Genomic DNA, 19,814 nt, shown 5'->3' with positions numbered 1-19,814 from the left:
GAGTCCGTGGGCGGAGTCTGCTGGGGGCGGCTAGCGTGTTGAGTTTGCGTGCCTTTTCGTTGCCGTGCCGACGCCTCCTTCATGTGACAGCCAGTAGGAGTCATGTGCCGTTAATTCCATTAACAAGAACAAACTAACACGAGCACTAATTATCTTTGGTGTTAAGAAAAAAAGCTGCCAGTGGAATTACTGAGCGGAATTATCAGGTTCAGATAATTCTGGGAAAAGCAAACCTGCGGTTTTAATTATTTTGGCCACATCTTTCTGCTGCGTTAAACAATTAACACGTTGTCTCACACACAGCTGTCTGACATTGTAATCCGTCTCGCTGCATTCCGTGTCATACCCCAGATCCCGAAGAGCCAGGTCGAACCCAGATTCACATCACGGGTGTCTAATGGTACTGCTCCATAGCGCCCCCTAGATGCGAGGAGTAGTACTGCCGTGGTGCGACCCTGGAAGAAGTGCTGCTAGGATGCCACTCGAGCACTGGCAGAACGTTTGAGGACAAACAGGAGCCCAATCTAGTACTTTATTTATTTTTGTATGGTGAAATTCATCGTTTGGGCTCCAGGGGCTGGACACTGCTCTGAAATGGCTCATCTCCATCTCTTTTAAGTCAAGCTGCTGCCTGGCATCCAAGTCCTGCCTCCCGGGTTTGAAATGACAGCGGTGCTCTGCGGAGTTGTCCACATGGCGCCCCCTACCTGCCAGATGGGGCCACTTCTGCTGTTTATTTGGGAAAACTGAATGGGCTCTCAATTGTGAGTTTAGCTCCCGGGGGGGAGTCTCATTGGCGGGGCCACCTCTGAATGGCAAAGGAGTAGAGCCACATCTAGGTAGGGGGTGGATTGTCTTTATATGAGAGGGGAGGAGCCTGTTCCCCTAGTTTATTACTAGTGGAGAGGGGCAGGCTGAGCCCCCCCTCACACTTACTGGCACTGAAACATCTAATGCTGGTGAAAACGAAACACCTAGAACCAACAACCAGGCAGAGTCAATTTTAGAAAGATATTTCCTATCAGTATTATTTATGCTCCTCCTCTCTCCCCCCTGTGCTCTGGTTGAAGGGACCGTGCCCTCAGAGCATGCCCCTACTCACCCTCCCATGCATATATAAACCCTGCATGCATATTTACACACACCCTAAAGAAAATGACATGAGCGATTGCCTTTAGCGAATGACAGGGATGCATAGTAACCTAAACGAGGGCGTGGAGTCGCCCGCGGGATTAACGACGGGGACTTACTGCACGGCTGTGGAGATGCGCAGGCGCCGCAGGCCCGGTGTGGGGAACTGCCGTGAGTTGATGTAGGACACCTTCCTGACCGCTGTGTTGATGTTCTCCAGGTCATCGCCCTCCATGACCAGGATGGACTGGGCTGGGTTGAAGTGGAACTGGGCCGAGAACAGGAGACATGGGGCATCAGGATCACGCTGACCACGCTGTACCACCATCTACCGTGTGGATCTACTGCTCATACAGACTACACTGTACCACTGTCCTGCTCATACAGACTACACTGTACCACTGTCCTGCTCATACAGACTACACTGTACCACTGTCCTGCTCATACAGACTACACTGTACCACTGTCCTGCTCATACAGACTACACTGTACCACTGTCCTGCTCATACAGACTACACTGTACCACTGTCCTGCTCAGAGAGACTACACTGTACCACCGTCCTGCTCAGAGAGACTGCACTGTACCATTGTCCTGCTCAGACAGACTGCACTGTACCACTGTCCTGCTCAGATAGACTGCACTGTACCACCGTCCTGCTCAGATAGACTGCACTGTACCACCGTCCTGCTCAGATAGACTGCACTGTACCACCGTCCTGCTCATACAGACTACACTGTACCACCGTCCTGCTCAGAGAGACTACACTGTACCACCGTCCTGCTCAGAGAGACTGCACTGTACCACCGTCCTGCTCAGAGAGACTGCACTGTACCACCGTCCTGCTCAGAGAGACTGCACTGTACCACCGTCCTGCTCAGATAGACTGCACTGTACCATCGTTCTCCTCAGACCGACTGCACTGTACCACCAAGCTGCTCAGACAGACTACAGTATACTGTACCATCATCCTGCTCAGACAGACTGCACTGTACCATCATCCTGCTCAGACAGACCGCCCTGTACCACCGTTCTCCTCAGACAGACCGCCCTGTACCACCGTTCTCCTCAGACCGACTGCACTGTACCACCATGCTGCTCAGACAGACTGCACTGTACCACCATGCTGCTCAGATAGACCGCCCTGTACAACCATGCTGCTCAGACAGACCGCCCTGTACCACCATGCTGCTCAGACAGACCGCCCTGTACCCCCATGCTGCTCAGACAGTCCGCGCTGCACTACTCGTACCATCCACCATCCACCATACGGCTTTATCCCACAGACAGACCACACTGTACTGGCATCTGCCACCCGGCTTTACTGCTCAGACAGACCGTACCGTCCTGAAGACATAGAAACACCTGTTTTTGCCAAGAAGAGGACCCCCCCACCGCACTCATTACCCTCAGCAACCTACACCCCCCCTCCCCCCCAGCTCACCAAGAATCATTATCTCCAACCTGCTGTTTAATTCCCCATTTGGCAATTAATCGCTACCTGGGTCTGTTGTCTAATTGCACATCAGAACCAATTACTCTCTCCCTTACCTACAGAATACTCGCTAACCCTTAATTTCCTCCCGAATCACATTTTCACATGGTGGAGGGAAGAATAGCCTCTCACAGGGCACATGCTATGTGCTAAAACATGCTATACAACACACACTTGTTTGAGCATGCTATGTGACACACACATGTTGGAGCATGCTATGTGACACACACATGTTGGAGCATGCTATGTGACACACACATGTTGGAGCATGCGATGTGACACACACATGTTGGAGCATGCGATGTGACACACACGTGTTGGAGCATGCGATGTGACACACACGTGTTGGAGCATGCTATGTGACACACACGTGTTGGAGCATGCTATGTGACACACACGTGTTGGAGCATGCGATGTGACACACACGTGTTGGAGCATGCTATGTGACACACACGTGTTGGAGCATGCTATGTGACACACACGTGTTGGAGCATGCGATGTGACACACACGTGTTGGAGCATGCTATGTGACACACACATGTTGGAGCATGCTATGTGACACACACATGTTGGAGCATGCTATGTGACACACACATGTTGGAGCATGCGATGTGACACACACATGTTGGAGCATGCTATGTGACACACACGTGTTGGAGCATGCGATGTGACACACACATGTTGGAGCATGCTATGTGACACACACATGTTGGAGCATGCTATGTGACACACACATGTTGGAGCATGCGATGTGACACACACATGTTGGAGCATGCTATGTGACACACACATGTTGGAGCATGCTATGTGACACACACATGTTGGAGCATGCTATGTGACACACACATGTTGGCCAGCAGGTAGTGTGGCAGATAAGAAATTCATGCATGAATGTTCCAGCTGATTTTTGGTATTTTGCAACAAATTTGTTGATTCTAGACGCGAACCATCTCACGGCCTGATACGCGTTTCCCTGCTCTGCCCTCACTTGGCATTTGCAGGAAGTAGAAACTGCATTCCTCCTTCTGCTGTATGAAATTGACTTTTAAGTCTCAATACCCTCCTTTGGGGGGGGGTCTCTGACAATGCTGGTTCTTAACCCGTCTGCTGCAAAATTTGTAATGATTTTAATAGTACTGTAACTTAATAGTACTGTACATTTCTTATATTTTTAAATATTAGGCTCCCTTATTGGCACATTGGCAGTGTCCAAGGTAGCAAATGGGAAGGATGCCATCAAACAGCAGCCATCCAAGGCAGACAGCCCTCTCTGGCCGTCTCCTGCCTTCCTGCCCTCTCTGACCGCATCCTGCCTTCCTGCCCTCTCTGGCCGTCTCCTGCCTTCCTGCCCTCTCTGGCCGTCCCCTGCCTTCTTGCCCTCTCTGGCAGTCTCCTGCCTTCCTGCCCTCTCTGGCAGTCTCCTGCCTTCCTGCCCTCTCTGGCAGTCTCCTGCCTTCCTGCCCTCTCTGGCCGTCTCCTGCCTTCCTGCCCTCTCTGGCCGTCTCCTGCCTTCCTGCCCTCTCTGGCAGTCTCCTGCCTTCCTGCCCTCTCTGGCCGTCTCCTGCCTTCCTGCCCTCTCAGCTGGCAGTGGCTCCTGGGACACTGGGTGCTGGCTAATGGTGTGGAATGCTCTGCTTTCTCTGAATAAACCTGTAAGAAGCTTTCTCAGTTCTGCCTTCTGAGTCACCCTGGAACATGAGTCACGGCAGAATTACCAGGTGTGGGATTATGCTCCTAATATTGCACTGTTTTACTGTGATATTACTGTGGCATTCTGACCCTGTTACCCATATGTTATATTTAAAGCCTGTGTGTGTGTGTTTTTTTTTGTGTGTGTGTGTGTGTGTGTGTTTTTACCACAGTATCTTGAAGTTGAGTGTTTTTTTCCATGTTCTTGTTTATTGGTTATTGGTTTTTGGTTTCAGTTTAATTATTGTATGCGCGGAGACGTTTGGTTCAAACCTGCTCTGTTCACAGATTCCTCCCAAATTTGGTGACCGGGGATTAGCTGTTGTACCCAAGGTGACTGTCACGTAACTTGTCCCCAGACTTTTTCAGTTTACCAGCTGTGTCATTGGGCGTCCAAATAAAGGTTTTGTGTAATGTAGAATGCTAAAGAAAGCGCTATAAAATATGAATAATGTCCCCCTGGTCACGGGGCCAGTGATAGTGCTGGAGAGGGATGGCAGCCCCCTGCTGTCCACGCCGTCGGACACGCTACCTTGATGCCTTTGCCCAGGCTCTCCAGGGAGTTGATGTCCAGCCCCTCCTTGCATGCTTGGAGACAGGAAATAACCTTCTGGCTCTCGATCCTCCCGGGCCGGATTGTCAGTCCTGACAGGCTGCCTCTGAAGTACTGAGTGAAGCGTGGCTTTGTCACCTCGCCACCTGCCAAGCAACATGGGCGACATGGTCAGTGAGGAGGCTCCGAGGGGGGCGGGGCTTCACAACATATGCATTTCCGAGGGGGCGGGGCTTCACAACATATACATTTCGGGGGGGGGGGCTTCACAACATATACATTTCTTGGGGGGGGCGTGGCTTCACAACACATGCATATCTGGGGGGCGGGGCTTCACAACACATGCATATCTGGGGGGCGGGGCTTCACAACACATGCATATCTGGGGGGCGGGGCTTCACAACACATGCATATCTTTTAGGCAGGACTTCCTAGCACATACATAATTCAGGAGAGTGGGGCATCATGGCACATGCATATCTGGGGGTCTGGGGCTTCACAGCACATACATTTCTGGGGGGGGGGGGGCTTCATGGCACATGCATATCTGGGGGGGGAGGGGAGGAGGCGTGTCCAGGGCTTCATAGCTCTCACGTGGCCTATCACTCATGTCTGGCACCAAAAGAGGCTTTCTCTGGACCCCGAAACACAAATGGACCGTGTTTGTTTGCCTCTCTGACCCGCAGCTGATGGACTGGCAGCTTCCAGTCCGTTAAAGGCTCCTGTTAACGTTCCCAGGGTAACGTTCTGGGAACCCAGCCACGTCCACCCGTCCTCTGACGGATGTGGTTAATTAAACAGGAAGACAGCTGCACTGTCAGGGCCTCTAAAACAAGGGAAATTCAATCTTATTCTAGACCATAAATAAAATGGATTGAGGATCTGTGTGTGTGTGTGTGTGTGTATGTGTGTGTGTGTGTGTGTGTGGGGGGGGGGGGGGGAATTAGCCCCCATGTCCCCCACCCATCAGCCCAGTTTACTGTTTAAAACATGAACAAATCAGCTTGTTTTGATGGATTCCTCAAGATAATTTGACTATATTCGATCCAAATCTTCAATGTTGCAATTCTGGGGGAGGCTACTATTAATCTCAATTAAAGGCCATCAGATCTGCAACACACCCATCGCCCAGGAGACCTGGGACTATGACCTGGAGTGGGCCACTGGTTCCGGTACCACTGAGCCCCTACATTGCAGCCCAGCCAGATGGCGAGGTGTTCCGCTCAGGCCGTCTCTCTCACGCTCCATTTACTTGCACGCCTCCTGTTTCACGCTAATGGCCGTAGCTCATCATCATAAGAGAGCACGCAAATTAACGCTAATTACCGTTCATAAAAGATAAAGGCAGACAACAAATCATCCCAGAGTTTGGCTGTGATAGTTGGCAGGGGGTGCCCAGCGACTCAAAATCAAAAGTCCGGAGACCCTGCTTGTCATCATTTTAAAGAAAGCGGGAAGACTGCGGATGAGGGATATCCACCCACAGTGGAACACCCTTTATATCATGAAAGTGGGCCATCCTCTCGTCGGTAGAGAACACACCTGCCTTGGTTTTGCTAAATTAATGAAAAGAGTTCTAGATCACACATGACTGCACACGCATGCTCATGCATGCACACGCCTCACCTTGCCAGCAGGCCCCCACCGTCAGCTGTACGTCGATCTGCGATGGGTGGATCGGCCAGTCATCAGTCACCAGGTAGGGCTCGTACGTCACGCCGTCCACGTAGAGCATCACCGCGGGGAACTCCACATTGATCACATAGTAGTGCCACTCTTTGTCACAGATCTGCGGCGAAAAGACATGCGGTGGGTTGAAAGTGGATCTGTCTCTTGGCTGGAGTCACAAATGAGTGTCTTTGATCTCCTGCAAGGATGCTCTCTGCAGAGAGGAAGGGATAGAGACGGCTGATGGCTGCTCCTGCTCCCATTCCGGTTCTCACTCATGTTCCTATTCCAGCTCCCGCTCCATCTCCTGCTCCCATTCCGGTTCTCACTCCTGTTCCTATTACAGCTAGCGCTCCGTCTCCTGCTTCCGCTCCCGCTCTCACTCCTGCTCTCACTCCTGTTCCTATTCCAGCTCCCGCTCCATCTCCTGCTCCCATTCCGGTTCTCACTCCTGTTCCTATTACAGCTAGCGCTCCGTCTCCTGCTTCCGCTCCCGCTCTCACTCCTGTTCCAGCTCCTGGTCCTGTAGCAGACAGGTGAGTGCCCCGCCCAGTGTACAAAGTGGCCATATGGGAGCGTACACCATCATGCACACAGAGATGTGGAGGGACACATACTCTGTTGTAGCCACTCTTGTTTAGTCGCACATTCACATTGTTGCCAGGGATTTAGAAAAAGCAGCCTGGGGATGGCGAATAATGAAACCCACAGACAGGAAACTCCCCTTCCCCTCCCAGGACTTCTCTCCTGTCCCTTGGGGGGTGAAGTGACAGCTCTGCCTGCTAATACAGGATGATTCATCCACCTTTCATCTGTCCGCAGCAGGGGCTGGGGGGGGGGGGGGGCTCATCTGCCCTGTCCCTGCAAGCCTCTTAGTGACACCCCGCCTTACCTTACATCTATCACCCAAACAGAGGAGTTAACCTGTGCCAAACCTTAAGGCGTCCACACGCACGTCGCGGAGCCTGATTTGACAGGTCACATGATGTGTGTTGATGTACTGCGCAGTTGACCACAGTCGGCTCTTTCAGACCAGCGCTAATCTGCAGTGACATCCCCCATCAGCTGCTGCCCTGTCACCTATAAGGCCCAAGTACAGCCCCCCACCCCAAAAAATAAACTCCCACTGGTCTCCCCTGAAGCAGTTATATGGTGCCGCACAGCAGGCTGGGTTAGAGTTCGGGGCTCTAAGGCTAATGCAAGGTGACACGCAGGCGCTGCTCACAATGACTAACCGGCTTCTGGCGCCACCTGCTGCTCACATGAGTCTCTGCCCTCTGGCCACCACACAGTGGCTCCTATAACAAGCACCTCACCCAGAGGCCATATTTTGGTGACCGTCACCGCGGTGACAATGGCGGTAATCCCGTGTGGGGATCCAGGTTCTCTCCGCAGACTGCCTTGGGACCTTAGCATGGTTTGCAGAGGGAATGAAGGCAATTTACACAGCAGAAACCGTCACATTGATCCTTTGACTTTGGAAGCTTGCAGCTAAGTGACATTCTGTCACAAGCCATATCAAAATGAGATCTCCAGGAGGGTGGGGCACCTGTGTGTTAGCATATGTGCCCACGAAGCCCCCTGCCCAAGGCATTGGGGAAGGAGACTAGTGCATTCCTGGGTCCAAATCAAGAAGAGGCACTGTGGGGGTGGGGGAGGGGTGGTTGTCTCCCATACCTAGAACACTTGCCACCCACCAAAATCCACACAGTCGCTTCAGTCTCCTATAATCCCAGTGTGATGTGTACGTCTCTCCCCATTCTGAGGCAACCTCAGAGAATCCTGAGCAAGTTCCAGCTACTGATTCATTCTCGGTTTGTCAAGAACCAGGCAGACATGAGGTTCTGCGTGTTCTTCGGCTTTGCGATTGGCTTTGCTTGGCCGAGAACCTGGTCTCTGCGGCTCTCTCTCTCTAACCTCAGTTGAGTCCCATTGTGGACATCAAACAAAATGTGCACACAATTCAATTACGCGACATAAGGGGCTCAGCTAATTACACCGGACTGCCTGATAATTTTACATGAAAGCATAAATGACAAAAAAGCCATTTCAGTGAAAGTCCTTTGTAATGCAGCTAATTCTGTTAGCGGCTGATCTTGTCTCGGGACTGAAAAGAATTATTCCAAATTCCTTAGTGGATGGGAGAGGAGAGAAGGACAAAACAAAACTGGGAATGCTGCCTCTTGCTCTGGTGATTCTCCTGCTTGTCACGGTTTTGGAAATGGGCACAGAGCTGATTGGTCAGGGTGTAACGCCACAAGGTCAACACCAAGCTGTGACTGGCTACTGAAATGTATGAGGCTAGTAGAGGAGGGAGGTGGCTGGACGGGTCACAGCTGCCCTCAGCACCAAACACAGGCCAAGACAGCGAGGAAGACAGGATGCTCTCCCTCGCAATATCAAATCGGAATGCTCAGTGTATATATATATATATATACAAAGGGGGCACTGCACAGTGACATCACAGGCGTGTAATCTCCTCCTGGGCTCCTCCGCACAGCAAAACTGGCCACCACGTTCTCTGCTTGGACTGGCACCCGCAACCATGGAGACACCCGCACATTCACCCGCTTTATCCATACCGCCGAGACCAGGGTGGCCTAGGAATAGCAAAAAAGACGCGGCTATTAATAAGACATGTCATGAAATAGGGTGGTAGAGTGGGAGGATGAGAGAGAGAGAGAGAGAGAGAGAGAGAAGGAGGGAGAGAGTGTGATAGTGTAGTGGACTGATTTATTCTGATTGATGAGCCCCAGGAACAAGGTGACTTCAAGGTAAGGACGGAGAAGAGGGGATGAATGGATCAGGCAGTATCTGAGTGCTCTGTGGGATGGAAGATGGTTCATTGGCTTGTTGAAAATAAAAGGTGAGGGTTCTGTGAGGGGGGGTCAGGCACACAGCATTAAAAATACCAACATAAACTGTCCTTTGTGTGCTCAAGGCGAACACATATATCCCTCCTTATTAGAGTGTGACGTTATGGTCGATTATTATTCTTACAGGTGGTCTAGTAGTGCAGGAATTGGGCTTCTAAGTCGAGGCAGCAGATTCAAGTCCACAGGGGCCCTCGAGTGGAATTTTCTGGAAAAGTATCCAGCCATGTCTATCTGTCAGGTGAGAAACCCCGAGAAAATGCACACGTTTAGTGCACCGTTTGCCCTGAAATGTGAGGACGCTTCAGTCACGGTCTGTGTTGTGTGTGTGGTAGCCATGAGCTTCTGGGGGTTTAAAGACTCATGGGCCTCTGGGATAAGGTGAAGGGTTAGGGATCAGAGTGTATAATGTAGGATAGGGTTAGGGATCAGAGTGTATAATGTAGGATAGGGTTAGGGATCAGAGTGTGTAGGGTTAGGGTTAGCGTTAGGGGGTGTGTAACTCAGGGTTAGGGGCTTGCTTTAGCTGCATATGCAGGTAGCTCTGGTGGTTCAGTGGAAAGTTCTGGAAGGTTATTGTAAATTACAGACTGGCACGATGATTAATTACATGATCGATTTCACAAAAGTTCACAGCACCCCACTGGCGCCCCCTTATGGTGAGTTCCCAGGGACATAAACATAACGAAGTAAGAAATGGCCTAAATACTCCAGCAGAGGCTGGCAGCAGTGAGGCTGATTAGTTACAGAAGGAGTGATCAGCATAATCATGCTACTACTCATCAAGTGTCGCTACTGTTTGAGACCGATGATTCACTTGATCGTCACCCCCGTAACCAGCAAAGCCAGGCACGTAATGAGCCAGAGTGTTGTCCTATAAGATACTCCTCACCTGGTACCAGTGGGGGGAGAGGAGTAACAGAGGAAGCAATGTGGATGCCCCCCTTAGCAGGGCTTGGATAAATATTTTCAATTATCGAGAGCAGGCCATTTGAAACCCCGGGGTATTAATCTCATTTAGGGCTCGTGCGCGTCCTTCAAGGGGGTGGGAGCAGATGCTGTGTGGATTGGAGCACTATCTCATGTTGGGTGTGTAAGAAAAACAAGCCCACCGGCCCTCCATGCCTGCTCTTTGAGGAATCGATATTCAGCCCCCCCCCCCCAGAGTGAGTCACAGAGAGTCAGTTCTGTGCACCAGGCCCTCCTCTATAACCCACAGTAACTGCACTACATTATTGATAGAGAACCATTATTCACCTACAGCAGACTGAACTGAAGCCTCTCACAGCTGATAACTGAATCCCAAGCCCCCCCGGGACCAGCTGGCCAGTGTCTCCCAGTGGAGGGAGGATACACTACAGTCAAATCCTCATTTCGCTGTAAGAGGGGCGCACCCTGCAGGTGGAGACCAGCTCCAACAACACACCAGCTCCCCTTATTTTCCATAATGCCTCCAGCCTCTCACTGTTTTTCCCAATGGTGCTGATACAGATTAATCTCTGGGGTTTGATGGAAATTACTTCATTGTAATTAGTCCCTAGGATGGGAAACTTCCAGGTCTCTGAACAGCGTGCCTAGTACCCACTTCACGGTCATCTGACCCGAGGCCCAGGACTTCAGGGATGAGCCTCAATATGCGTACCTGACTGTCCTTGTGTTCTCCTGTATTGGCTTTACCTCATCTTCCATTGCCAAAGACCAGGTAAAATACTCAAGAACAGAAGTACAGAGGACGGTAAAAATCCCCAGATTTCATTCTTGCTCCGCCCCAAATATCAAGGATGCATAAGTTGCATCCTCACCAAACAAAACCAATCACATGATTCACTGCGTCCCACGTACGTTCTTGGGAGGCAAGTTAGCAAGACCGGTCTTGCAAAGATCACAAGTACGGTCTTTGCGTTCTTGGTATTGAGATCCACCCCAGATGTTTAGCAGGCTCCTTATGGTTAGGATGGGGAGTTTAGATGGTGGACCTGGTCCAGGTGGCATGATAATCCAGAGGGAGTACCATGACACGTCAGGAGTCGCGTCTCATTTCCATACCATGATGCTACCAGACACGAATCCAGAGGGCAGCTGCTTTTCAGGATTATCTCGCAGTTGCACTGTAGTCAGATCTTTACTGGGAAGCGCACCACTGTCTCCCGCCTCCAATCATTTCCATAGAACTGCCCAGAACTCTTTAACGAAGACTTTTGCACATTGTGAACATTTGTCTTAATCTAATGAATGGCTGTACAGATTGGATTTTGGTGCTTCAATATTGCGAAATAGCTTCTTAACTGTATATGACAGCTGAACAATTTATAACAATTTGAATTACAATTGTGCAGATTTGGATGGTTCAAATTTTTTTTCTGACTGGTATAATACGAGTGTCTGTGTCTTTATTGTAATTACTGCGCTGAATAAGTCAATAGCAGTAGAACTGAGACCAAGTGGGTTATTCAGCAGAGTGAAGCCTTTGATCTATTCGAATACTGTCTCCTTTGTAGAGCAGCAAATCTGTGTGTGTTATGGGAGAAGCTTCCCAAACCCTGTTATGGATCCTGCTCAGACATGAACTTACATATCTGAGGCTGGTTATTGCATCTGTTCTGTCACCCAGAGAATTTTGCATACTTTGGCACCCATCCACTGAAGGGCTCCCCCTGCTGGCAGCCACTTTTTTTGCGTGAAGTCACATGACCTTTGGTTTGATTCAAGTTCAACTACTCTTTGTTTTCTAGAACAGTCTTGGAAGAAGAGCTGGAGCATTAAGGATTTGGAAGCCTCTCTAATGGATGGATATGGGAAGATGAACATGATAAATAGCGAGTGACTGATGTGGAGAATGAGAGCAAACACATTTCAGTCTCTGTCATGGTAACTGGTTGGGTAATGATGTAATGACTACATGCTCCATGACCAGTAATGGGATTAGTGATGACGTAATGCCTGTATGGTCAATGATAAATAGCAAGATAAGTGATGTGATGCTGGCCCGTGGAATGCAGTGATGGCTGTATGGTCTGTAACCATAGCAGCAGAACCCATGATGCAGGTGCATTGCAGGTCTACAGGTAAATGCCCTCTTCCAGGCACCGAGACACACCAATTAACCCCTCCTCCTAGTGCTCTTGCTTTCTCTCTCTCTTCCTCACAGCTAATATTGATTTTTGCATCAGTTATACTCCAAATATGCAAATATGTTGGGATGCAAATCGATATCAGACTCCTCTATTCAGGATGCCAGTTAACACGTTCGATTAAAAAGTCATTTAAAACATGTTATAGAATTAGCTGCTTGGCTACATGTCAATTATCAATTGTTCTGCAAGAAGAGTAACACTGATCGATGAATCGCAAATGGAGCAGACAGGCTTTTTTTTTTTAAGATGCATTATCTACTCCAAACAACATTACTAGGACAAAACAGCTTGAGTGGAGGAAAATCTCAAGGATCCTGCATTTCAGAGAAACCTAAACTAGGGAGTAACCCCACCTCCACCACACACAAAGTGTTTGGTGATGCTCAATCTGTGGCTTTAAGTGGAGCGTCTGTGGTGGCCATGCAGTAAACTTCAGAGCAGAAATCGAATTTTTGAAAATATCATCTGGCAGGTAGGATTCTCCTTTCGTCTGTGATCGTCTTTGAAGTCTGGAGCTCTTGAGGATTTAGAAAATCCAAGGCTCGAGGTGAGGTAGCTACCTGGGCAAGCAGTCACTTCTTTAAAAAAAGAACTAAAACACAGCACCTCCTCCAGGCCTGGAGGATCCAATGTCACATCCCTCTCAGTTATTTGATTGGCATCAATACCGTTTGGCTAAAATAATATCCACTTATTCACTTGTAAAAATATTATTACCAACTACCAAACTAAATTCCAAACCATTGACTCCAAACTCATCTGGTTAAGTAGAGCCTCGGAAAAATTGACCAGAAACCAGTCAGGTAGAGGGCGGAAGCAACTTTCTAATGGCAGAGATGATTGTTAACTTATCTGACAGTATCTCATGAATCAGAGGATGATATCAAGTGACCTTGAAAAGGAATGGGAAACATTAAGTGCAGGTGTGAAGTGCACTGCTAGGACAGATCATATCAGGCTCCTAGAAGCAGGACTGAAGTCCCATAAAGCAAGGAAGAAGCCCTTCATTAATGAGAAACAGGGAAGAACTAGGCTACAGTTTGAAAAAAAAAATATGTAAATTATTCAGACGTTTACCCATAAATTGAGAAATGAGGGAAACAAAAAATTGTGCTGTGGTCTCTTAACATGACAGAGCAGCATTAAAAGTCAAAATGTCATCTTGATTCCTTTAAAAGTTAGTCACTGGTTAGGTTAGCTTATCCATCCGTCACGTGATATCTACTGAAGGACTGTGGCCCATTTGGTTACCTAAATCTAAAAAAGATAGCCTTTGAATTTGGCCAATGAAAACCTCCCATAAATTCACCAGCATTGAGATGCAGTCCTGTAGCTGTGGCAGTGCCAGTGTAGCTGTGAAGGACACCGATCCTGCAGAAGCCCTTTGTCACCCAGGCCACCATCATTAACGGCCAAGCATAACACCGACTTTTCCCCAGTCACTGTTGATGGGACGGGGTCTTGTCACCATGTCTTCTCTCCATGCAGGCCACACCCCCTCAGCCCCACCCATGTCTTCTCTCCATGCAGGCCACACCCCCTCAGCCCCACCCATGTCTTCTCTCCATGCAGGCCACACCCCCTCAGCCCCACCCATGTATTCTCTCCATGCAGGCCACACCCCCTCAGTCCCACCCATGCGCATTCTCCATGCAGGCCACGCCCCTTCAGCCCCACCCATGTCTTCTCTCCATGCAGGCCACACCCCTTCAGCCCCACCCATGTCTTCTCTCCATGCAGGCCACGCCCCCTTCAGCCCCACCCATGCGCATTCTCCGTGCAGGCCACGCCCCCTTCAGCCCTGCCCACATCATTTCTCCATCTATTAATCTACTCCCTAGACTGTCAGTGACAGGTGGGTCCCGTTAATCTGCATCCTGCTCCCTGGAGGCGACGCAGTCAGACACGTTGTACACAGAGCTGGAGCCTGTTTATCAGGTGAACCTGCCACGCTGATTTACCGCGGCTGCAACCGGCAGTGAGAGACAGCGAGTCCAATAGGCAAATAAAGAATCACTCGAAAGATTAAAGCCTCATAATTAATTTGGTATCCCTTTAAATCATGTCATATTGTCCTTTCTGCCTGGATAAAGATAACAGCAGATTCCTTAGAGTAAAAAAAGCTTCGTTCTCAAAGTAATCCATCTGACAGCCCAGCTTCATGCTGACGGAGCTACTCAGCGTGAAGAAAAAGCAGCTTTAGAATAGCAGCGTCCTAAAGGTGCCGCGAGTTCTCCTGCCAGCTCGGGCAGGCCGAGCTCCAAGGCCGGGCCCGCGTCTCCTGCTGGCCCATAAGAGGTCTCATGCTGGCGATCCGAGTGGGGTCTGGCGGATCAGCCCCGTACAGAGACAGGATAACTGACATTTCAGTGTGTCGCTGTCATTGCAGGATCCCCAAAATTCTTCAGGGGAACCGAAAGCCAAGCTTACCTGTGAATACGCCGGTCATGTTCTCCCTAGTGAGCATCACCTCAAAGCCATGACAGGTTGTTTCAATAAGTAATGACAAAGGCCATTCTAGGATTCACTTTTGGATTCGTAGGTCTTCAGAGCAGCAAGGGCTCCGGGTAAAGCTCTGAGTTCAAGACCATGGCTGTGTCCATATCTGGGGGCTGCATCCCTTAAAGGACGCAGTCTGTGTAGCCTTTATAGGCTGCATCCTTTGAATGTTCACGCAATGAATTTTGGGATCTCGGTAAGAGTTGTCTAGGCTGCATTTGAAGGAGCCTTCGAAATGGGACGGCCTTGCTGCACCGCTGTCACGCATTCGTTCTTCGAGTGCAGCCCCAGAAGGATGCAGCACCTGCATTCAGACACAGCTGATGAAAAGGATGGTCACATGACTTCTCACAGACCAGTGGCTGCCAGTAGGGGGAGCTCTTCTGCTGCTGGGTGCCAAAGTATGGAAAGGTCTGTAGGTGGCAGAACATGCCAGTAACCAGCCTCAGAACTGTAAGTATAGCAGGATCTATAACAGGGTATGAGAAGCTTCCCCCATGACACACACACATTCGCTGCTCTACAAAGGAGACAATATTCAAACAGATCAAATAGTCTTTTTCATGTAAACATTGTCCATGGCCCAGTGGCAGGATCTAGAGATCCATTGTACACTTCCCATGGGATTCTGGTCCAAATTCCCTGAAATGAAATGTCCCGCTAATTTTGGGGGGAGGGGGGGAGAGAGGTGGCTCACATTCAGGATGTATAGTGGCCTCATACATGGAGCCGGGAGTCGAGCAGCGCCCCCAACATGTGTCAGACCCCCAGCTGCTTTTATTAAGGCCCTTTTTTGCCATTGTCTGCCGATTACGCTCCATTTGAGTGCAGGCAGGGTCAGGGAGGGCTGTCGGCAATCAGGCAGGCAGAGGGAGCAGCGTGAGGCACGGAGAGCTCTCCCCGCCAACAAAGAGGCTTGCTAGGTGCTTTATTGACCACAAACAAAACACGGCAGCTACCTAAAGCAGGACAAGAAAACAAATCATAGGAGACAGTGCAGGGAGCACGGCGAAGCAGACTTGATGGGTAACGAAAGATAAACAAACAAACCGCAGCACAGCACATAAATTTGTTCCCCCCTCCCTACCCCCCTTCAAAACAATGGTGAGATGTAAGATGCAGAGGAGAGAGGAGGAAAAATATGTCTGGTCTGAGAAGTGGCACGCCGGGAAGCGATTGAATTCCGGACTCTTCCTGACTTTAATGTCTGTCTGGGCATAGGGCCTGTTAGCCGCACTGTTAAATTCACGCCCTGTGTTATATCTCTGCGATTCGTTTCCCTGTCTTCACGCGTTCGCTTTCACACTGCAAACTTGTTTACTCGAGGGTGTTAATCAGCCGTTACCCACCTGCCCCAGACAGACAGACGACCCAAAAGAATAAAGACTTCACCTGCCATTCAATTGCCATAAAATGCAGTCTGTCAGCAGTGGAATAACACAGCTCTGACGCTGATTTTTGGACAGGCAGTATTTTGGCCACTCTTGAACCTGCACAGTCGCAGGACTTGAGTTCAGGGTGGCGGTGCATGTCGGACAGGGGCTTAAGGCGCTTAATCTGGGCATCTCGGGAAACGTGCAAAAGCAGCAGTGAATGAGAAATGCCAGCCCGGCGTGGGGACATGCTTTTTAACAGGCGATAGCATCCTGCCGCGTGACCCGTGTTGACCAAAACACTGTGAAGCAGATCATTTCTGTGAAGTGTACCGGAGCAGGCTAACGAGGATGCAGCATCCCACGCCCAGGCGAACATCTGGAAGGTTCTCTGTGTAGCTTGCTATTCCCCAGACCCCTATGCTCTGAAGCTGCTGCACTGCTCGCTCGTGCCGGACGGACACCCCCGACACCCCCCTGCCACTGACCCCACCCCCCTCCACTTTCGGGAAGCCACAATGCACCGCTGGCAGCTGGCAGAGTGCTTCCAAGTAGCCTACCCAGAAACACCCACTGCCCCTGATTGGCTTTAGCAGGAAGTAATTAAAAAGTTCCGATAAGCGAGAGATTAAAATGAGGCTGCTGTTTTCGGTGGGCTGGCTGGGTTTGCTGGTATTAAAACTTCATTTTGTTTGAAGAGACAGATTGAGGAGGAGGCAAACAAAATATAAAAGTTAATTAAACTGGCACATCCACAGGCTTTGTTTTCCCCGCAAGCCCATGCTCTCTAGCACCCCCTTCCTGTAGTTGCAGGGAGAGCGGTCCTCACTGCCCTCAGTCGTGACAGACATTGTAAACCTGCCATTGAGCACAACCCCCCTTGCCTCTACTCAGCCCAGTTTGCTTCCTGTCAACTGACTTTCCTATTTTCACACTGGTGTTAATCACCTCCCCCCCAACCAGTGCCCAGCTGTCCGTGGCTCTCCGCCTATTGGGGGATTTGACAGCTGGTCTGACCCCTGAGCCCTTAGACGATGATGGGTCCTCATGCACCACCCTCCCAGCTGCCACAGGCTGACACAGTAACCCCCCCCCCCCACACACACACACACACACACTAGGGTGTCATCTCTCAAAGATCCCTGCATTTCTCCGGATGGGTATGGATTTAAAGGGAGGCACCAATTCATGGCCATGCAGGTCATGGGCAGTAAAGGTCACACGCAGTAAAGGTCACAGGTGGTAAAGATCACAGGCGGTACAGGTCATGGCCCGTATAGGTCATGGGCTGTACAGGTCATAGGCAGTATAGGTCATACAGTTCCGTGACCATATAGGTCATAGGCCATACAGGACACAGGCCGTACAGGTCACAGGTAGTACAGGTCAAGGCCATACAGATCATGGGCCAAACAAGTCAAAGCCGTACAGGTCATGGGCCATACAGTTCATAGATCATACAGGTCACGGGCCGTACAGTTTAGGGGTCAAACAAGTCACAGGATGTACAGGTCACAGGCAGTACATATCAGTACAGGTCATCGGTATTCAGGGGCCATACAGTTCATGGGGACGCAGGCTACGAGCGTGCATACCATGGGTCATACAGGTCACATAGGTCATGGCCAAACAGGTTACAGGCTGAACAAGTCATGGACCATACAGGTAACGGGTCATACAGTTTACAGCCTCACAGATCATGGGCCATACAGGTCATGGGCCAAATATGTCTGTGGTCATACTGGTGACAGCTGTACAGGTCATGGGTCATACAGGTTACCAGCTGTACAGGTCATAGGCTTTACAGGTCATGAGCTGTACAGGTCATAGGCTTTACAGGTCACAGGCGTACAGGTCATAGGCTTTACAGGTCACAGGCGTACAGGTCATAGGCTTTACAGGTCACAGGCGTACAGGTCATAGGCTTTACAGGTCACAGGCGTACAGGTCATAGGCTTTACAGGTCACAGGCGTACAGGTCATAGGCTTTACAGGTCACAGGTGTACAGGTCATAGGCTTTACAGGTCACAGGCGTACAGGTCATAGGCTTTATGGATCACAGGCCTTAGAGTTCACAGGGCACACTGTTTAAACATATACTTTTAGTTCCCTGAGATTGATAAAATCTTTAAAATAATTAAAATATTTAATATGCTCAAGGCCAGGAAGTCAAACTCCCAGCCCGATAGGTGTGAGGCTGTGGTTCCACCTTCTGGTGCCTCTTTAACATACATTAAAAAATGCAATTCATCAGAGTATGACGCCCATCCCAGATGCTCACCTTGGGAATGGTGCCCCCCCCCCACCGCCCCCCGAGACAAGGTGCATGCTCACCTGCTCCAGTTTCCAGTGGAACTCGGCGGGTCGGAAGGTGCCTGCCTCGGTAAAGTCCCTCCGCAGCAGGAAGACCAATCGGCAGTTGTGGACATAAAGGGCGTAGTGGTGTCTGTTCATTTCTGTATGTCAGACGGGGGGAGAAACACTTAAAAGTTGGCATCTAGTCAAAACGCCCCCTAGTGGTGTCAGGAGTAGCATAACTGCAAACCCAAATGATGTTATGTGCCCATAATTGTAGTGCCACAGGGAGAGTATCGTGGACAGGGTGGTTTTTCTCAAGATGTGGAGGAATAGATGCATCTCTACACTCATGCTCTCTCTACAGAGCTCCATGTACCGTCAAGGAGCCTGCAGCATTTGTATTGTGACAATGGACTGTTCAAGGATGCTTGAAGTGTAACCCTAACCCTCATGCTGGGGCTGGAGTCAGACACATACTGGTGCCTGAAGAGTTAGACTCAAGGTCCTAGAGTGGTTCTCCCATAAAGAAGTTTTGGCCTGTCCTTGGCCCTGGTCCTTCTTCCCATGTGGGCCCCTGGGCCGTCAACCTGTGGCTTCGCCCCCTCAGTGTCCTCCTGGCCTATCGCCTCACAGCCCTGCTGCCCTATGGTCTCATCATTCCCACCTCCCCATCTTCCCCAGCCCCCCCACCCCAAAAATCCATTGTCCCATTATCCTCCTCACCCACCACCCCACCATCCGTCATCCGCCCGGCCCATCGCCCTGATGCCCCACAGTTCCCGCCACCTCACTGCCCCGTCACCACCCCGCTCACCGGTTTTATCTGAGTTGCACAGCAGGGTCTCCTTTTCCGCCCGCAGGCCCGGACTCGGCCCGTGCTTCATCCAGGTGGCGATGGTGAATTGGTCCGTCAGGTTCTGGGGCACCACCCAGTCTGGGATCTTGGCCGCCTGGCGTCCGTCGAAGCGGAAGATAAGGTCGCTGTCCCGCCCGCTGTCCGTCAACAGCGAGGCCGTCCAATTGGTGGAGGTGCTGGGGGCGGGGAGCAGGTCCGTGCTGCCCGACGAGGCTCCTGAAGGGTTACCATGACAACCAGAGGGTG

General features: G+C 50.4%; 1 protein-coding gene across 1 annotated transcript in view; it reads right to left on the bottom strand.

Annotated features, from left to right (window-relative positions):
- Positions 1-19,814, bottom strand: part of LOC111860791 (calsyntenin-2-like) — a 134,332-nt gene that overhangs the window by 6,016 nt on the left and 108,502 nt on the right. The window contains exons 7-11 of the mRNA XM_072701449.1: positions 19,527-19,784; positions 18,749-18,870; positions 6,493-6,655; positions 4,846-5,012; positions 1,251-1,399 (exon numbers count right to left, since the gene is read on the bottom strand). Of these exons, the coding sequence (XP_072557550.1) occupies positions 1,251-1,399; positions 4,846-5,012; positions 6,493-6,655; positions 18,749-18,870; positions 19,527-19,784 (859 nt within the window). The remainder of the gene's footprint in view (positions 1-1,250; positions 1,400-4,845; positions 5,013-6,492; positions 6,656-18,748; positions 18,871-19,526; positions 19,785-19,814) is intronic.

The sequence above is a fragment of the Paramormyrops kingsleyae genome, chromosome 17 (assembly GCF_048594095.1).
Source record: "Paramormyrops kingsleyae isolate MSU_618 chromosome 17, PKINGS_0.4, whole genome shotgun sequence".
In the NCBI taxonomy this organism is placed as follows: domain Eukaryota; kingdom Metazoa; phylum Chordata; class Actinopteri; order Osteoglossiformes; family Mormyridae; genus Paramormyrops; species Paramormyrops kingsleyae.
The sequence above is the reverse complement of the archived record's forward strand: the minus strand, read 5'-3'. Positions and strand labels throughout refer to the sequence as shown.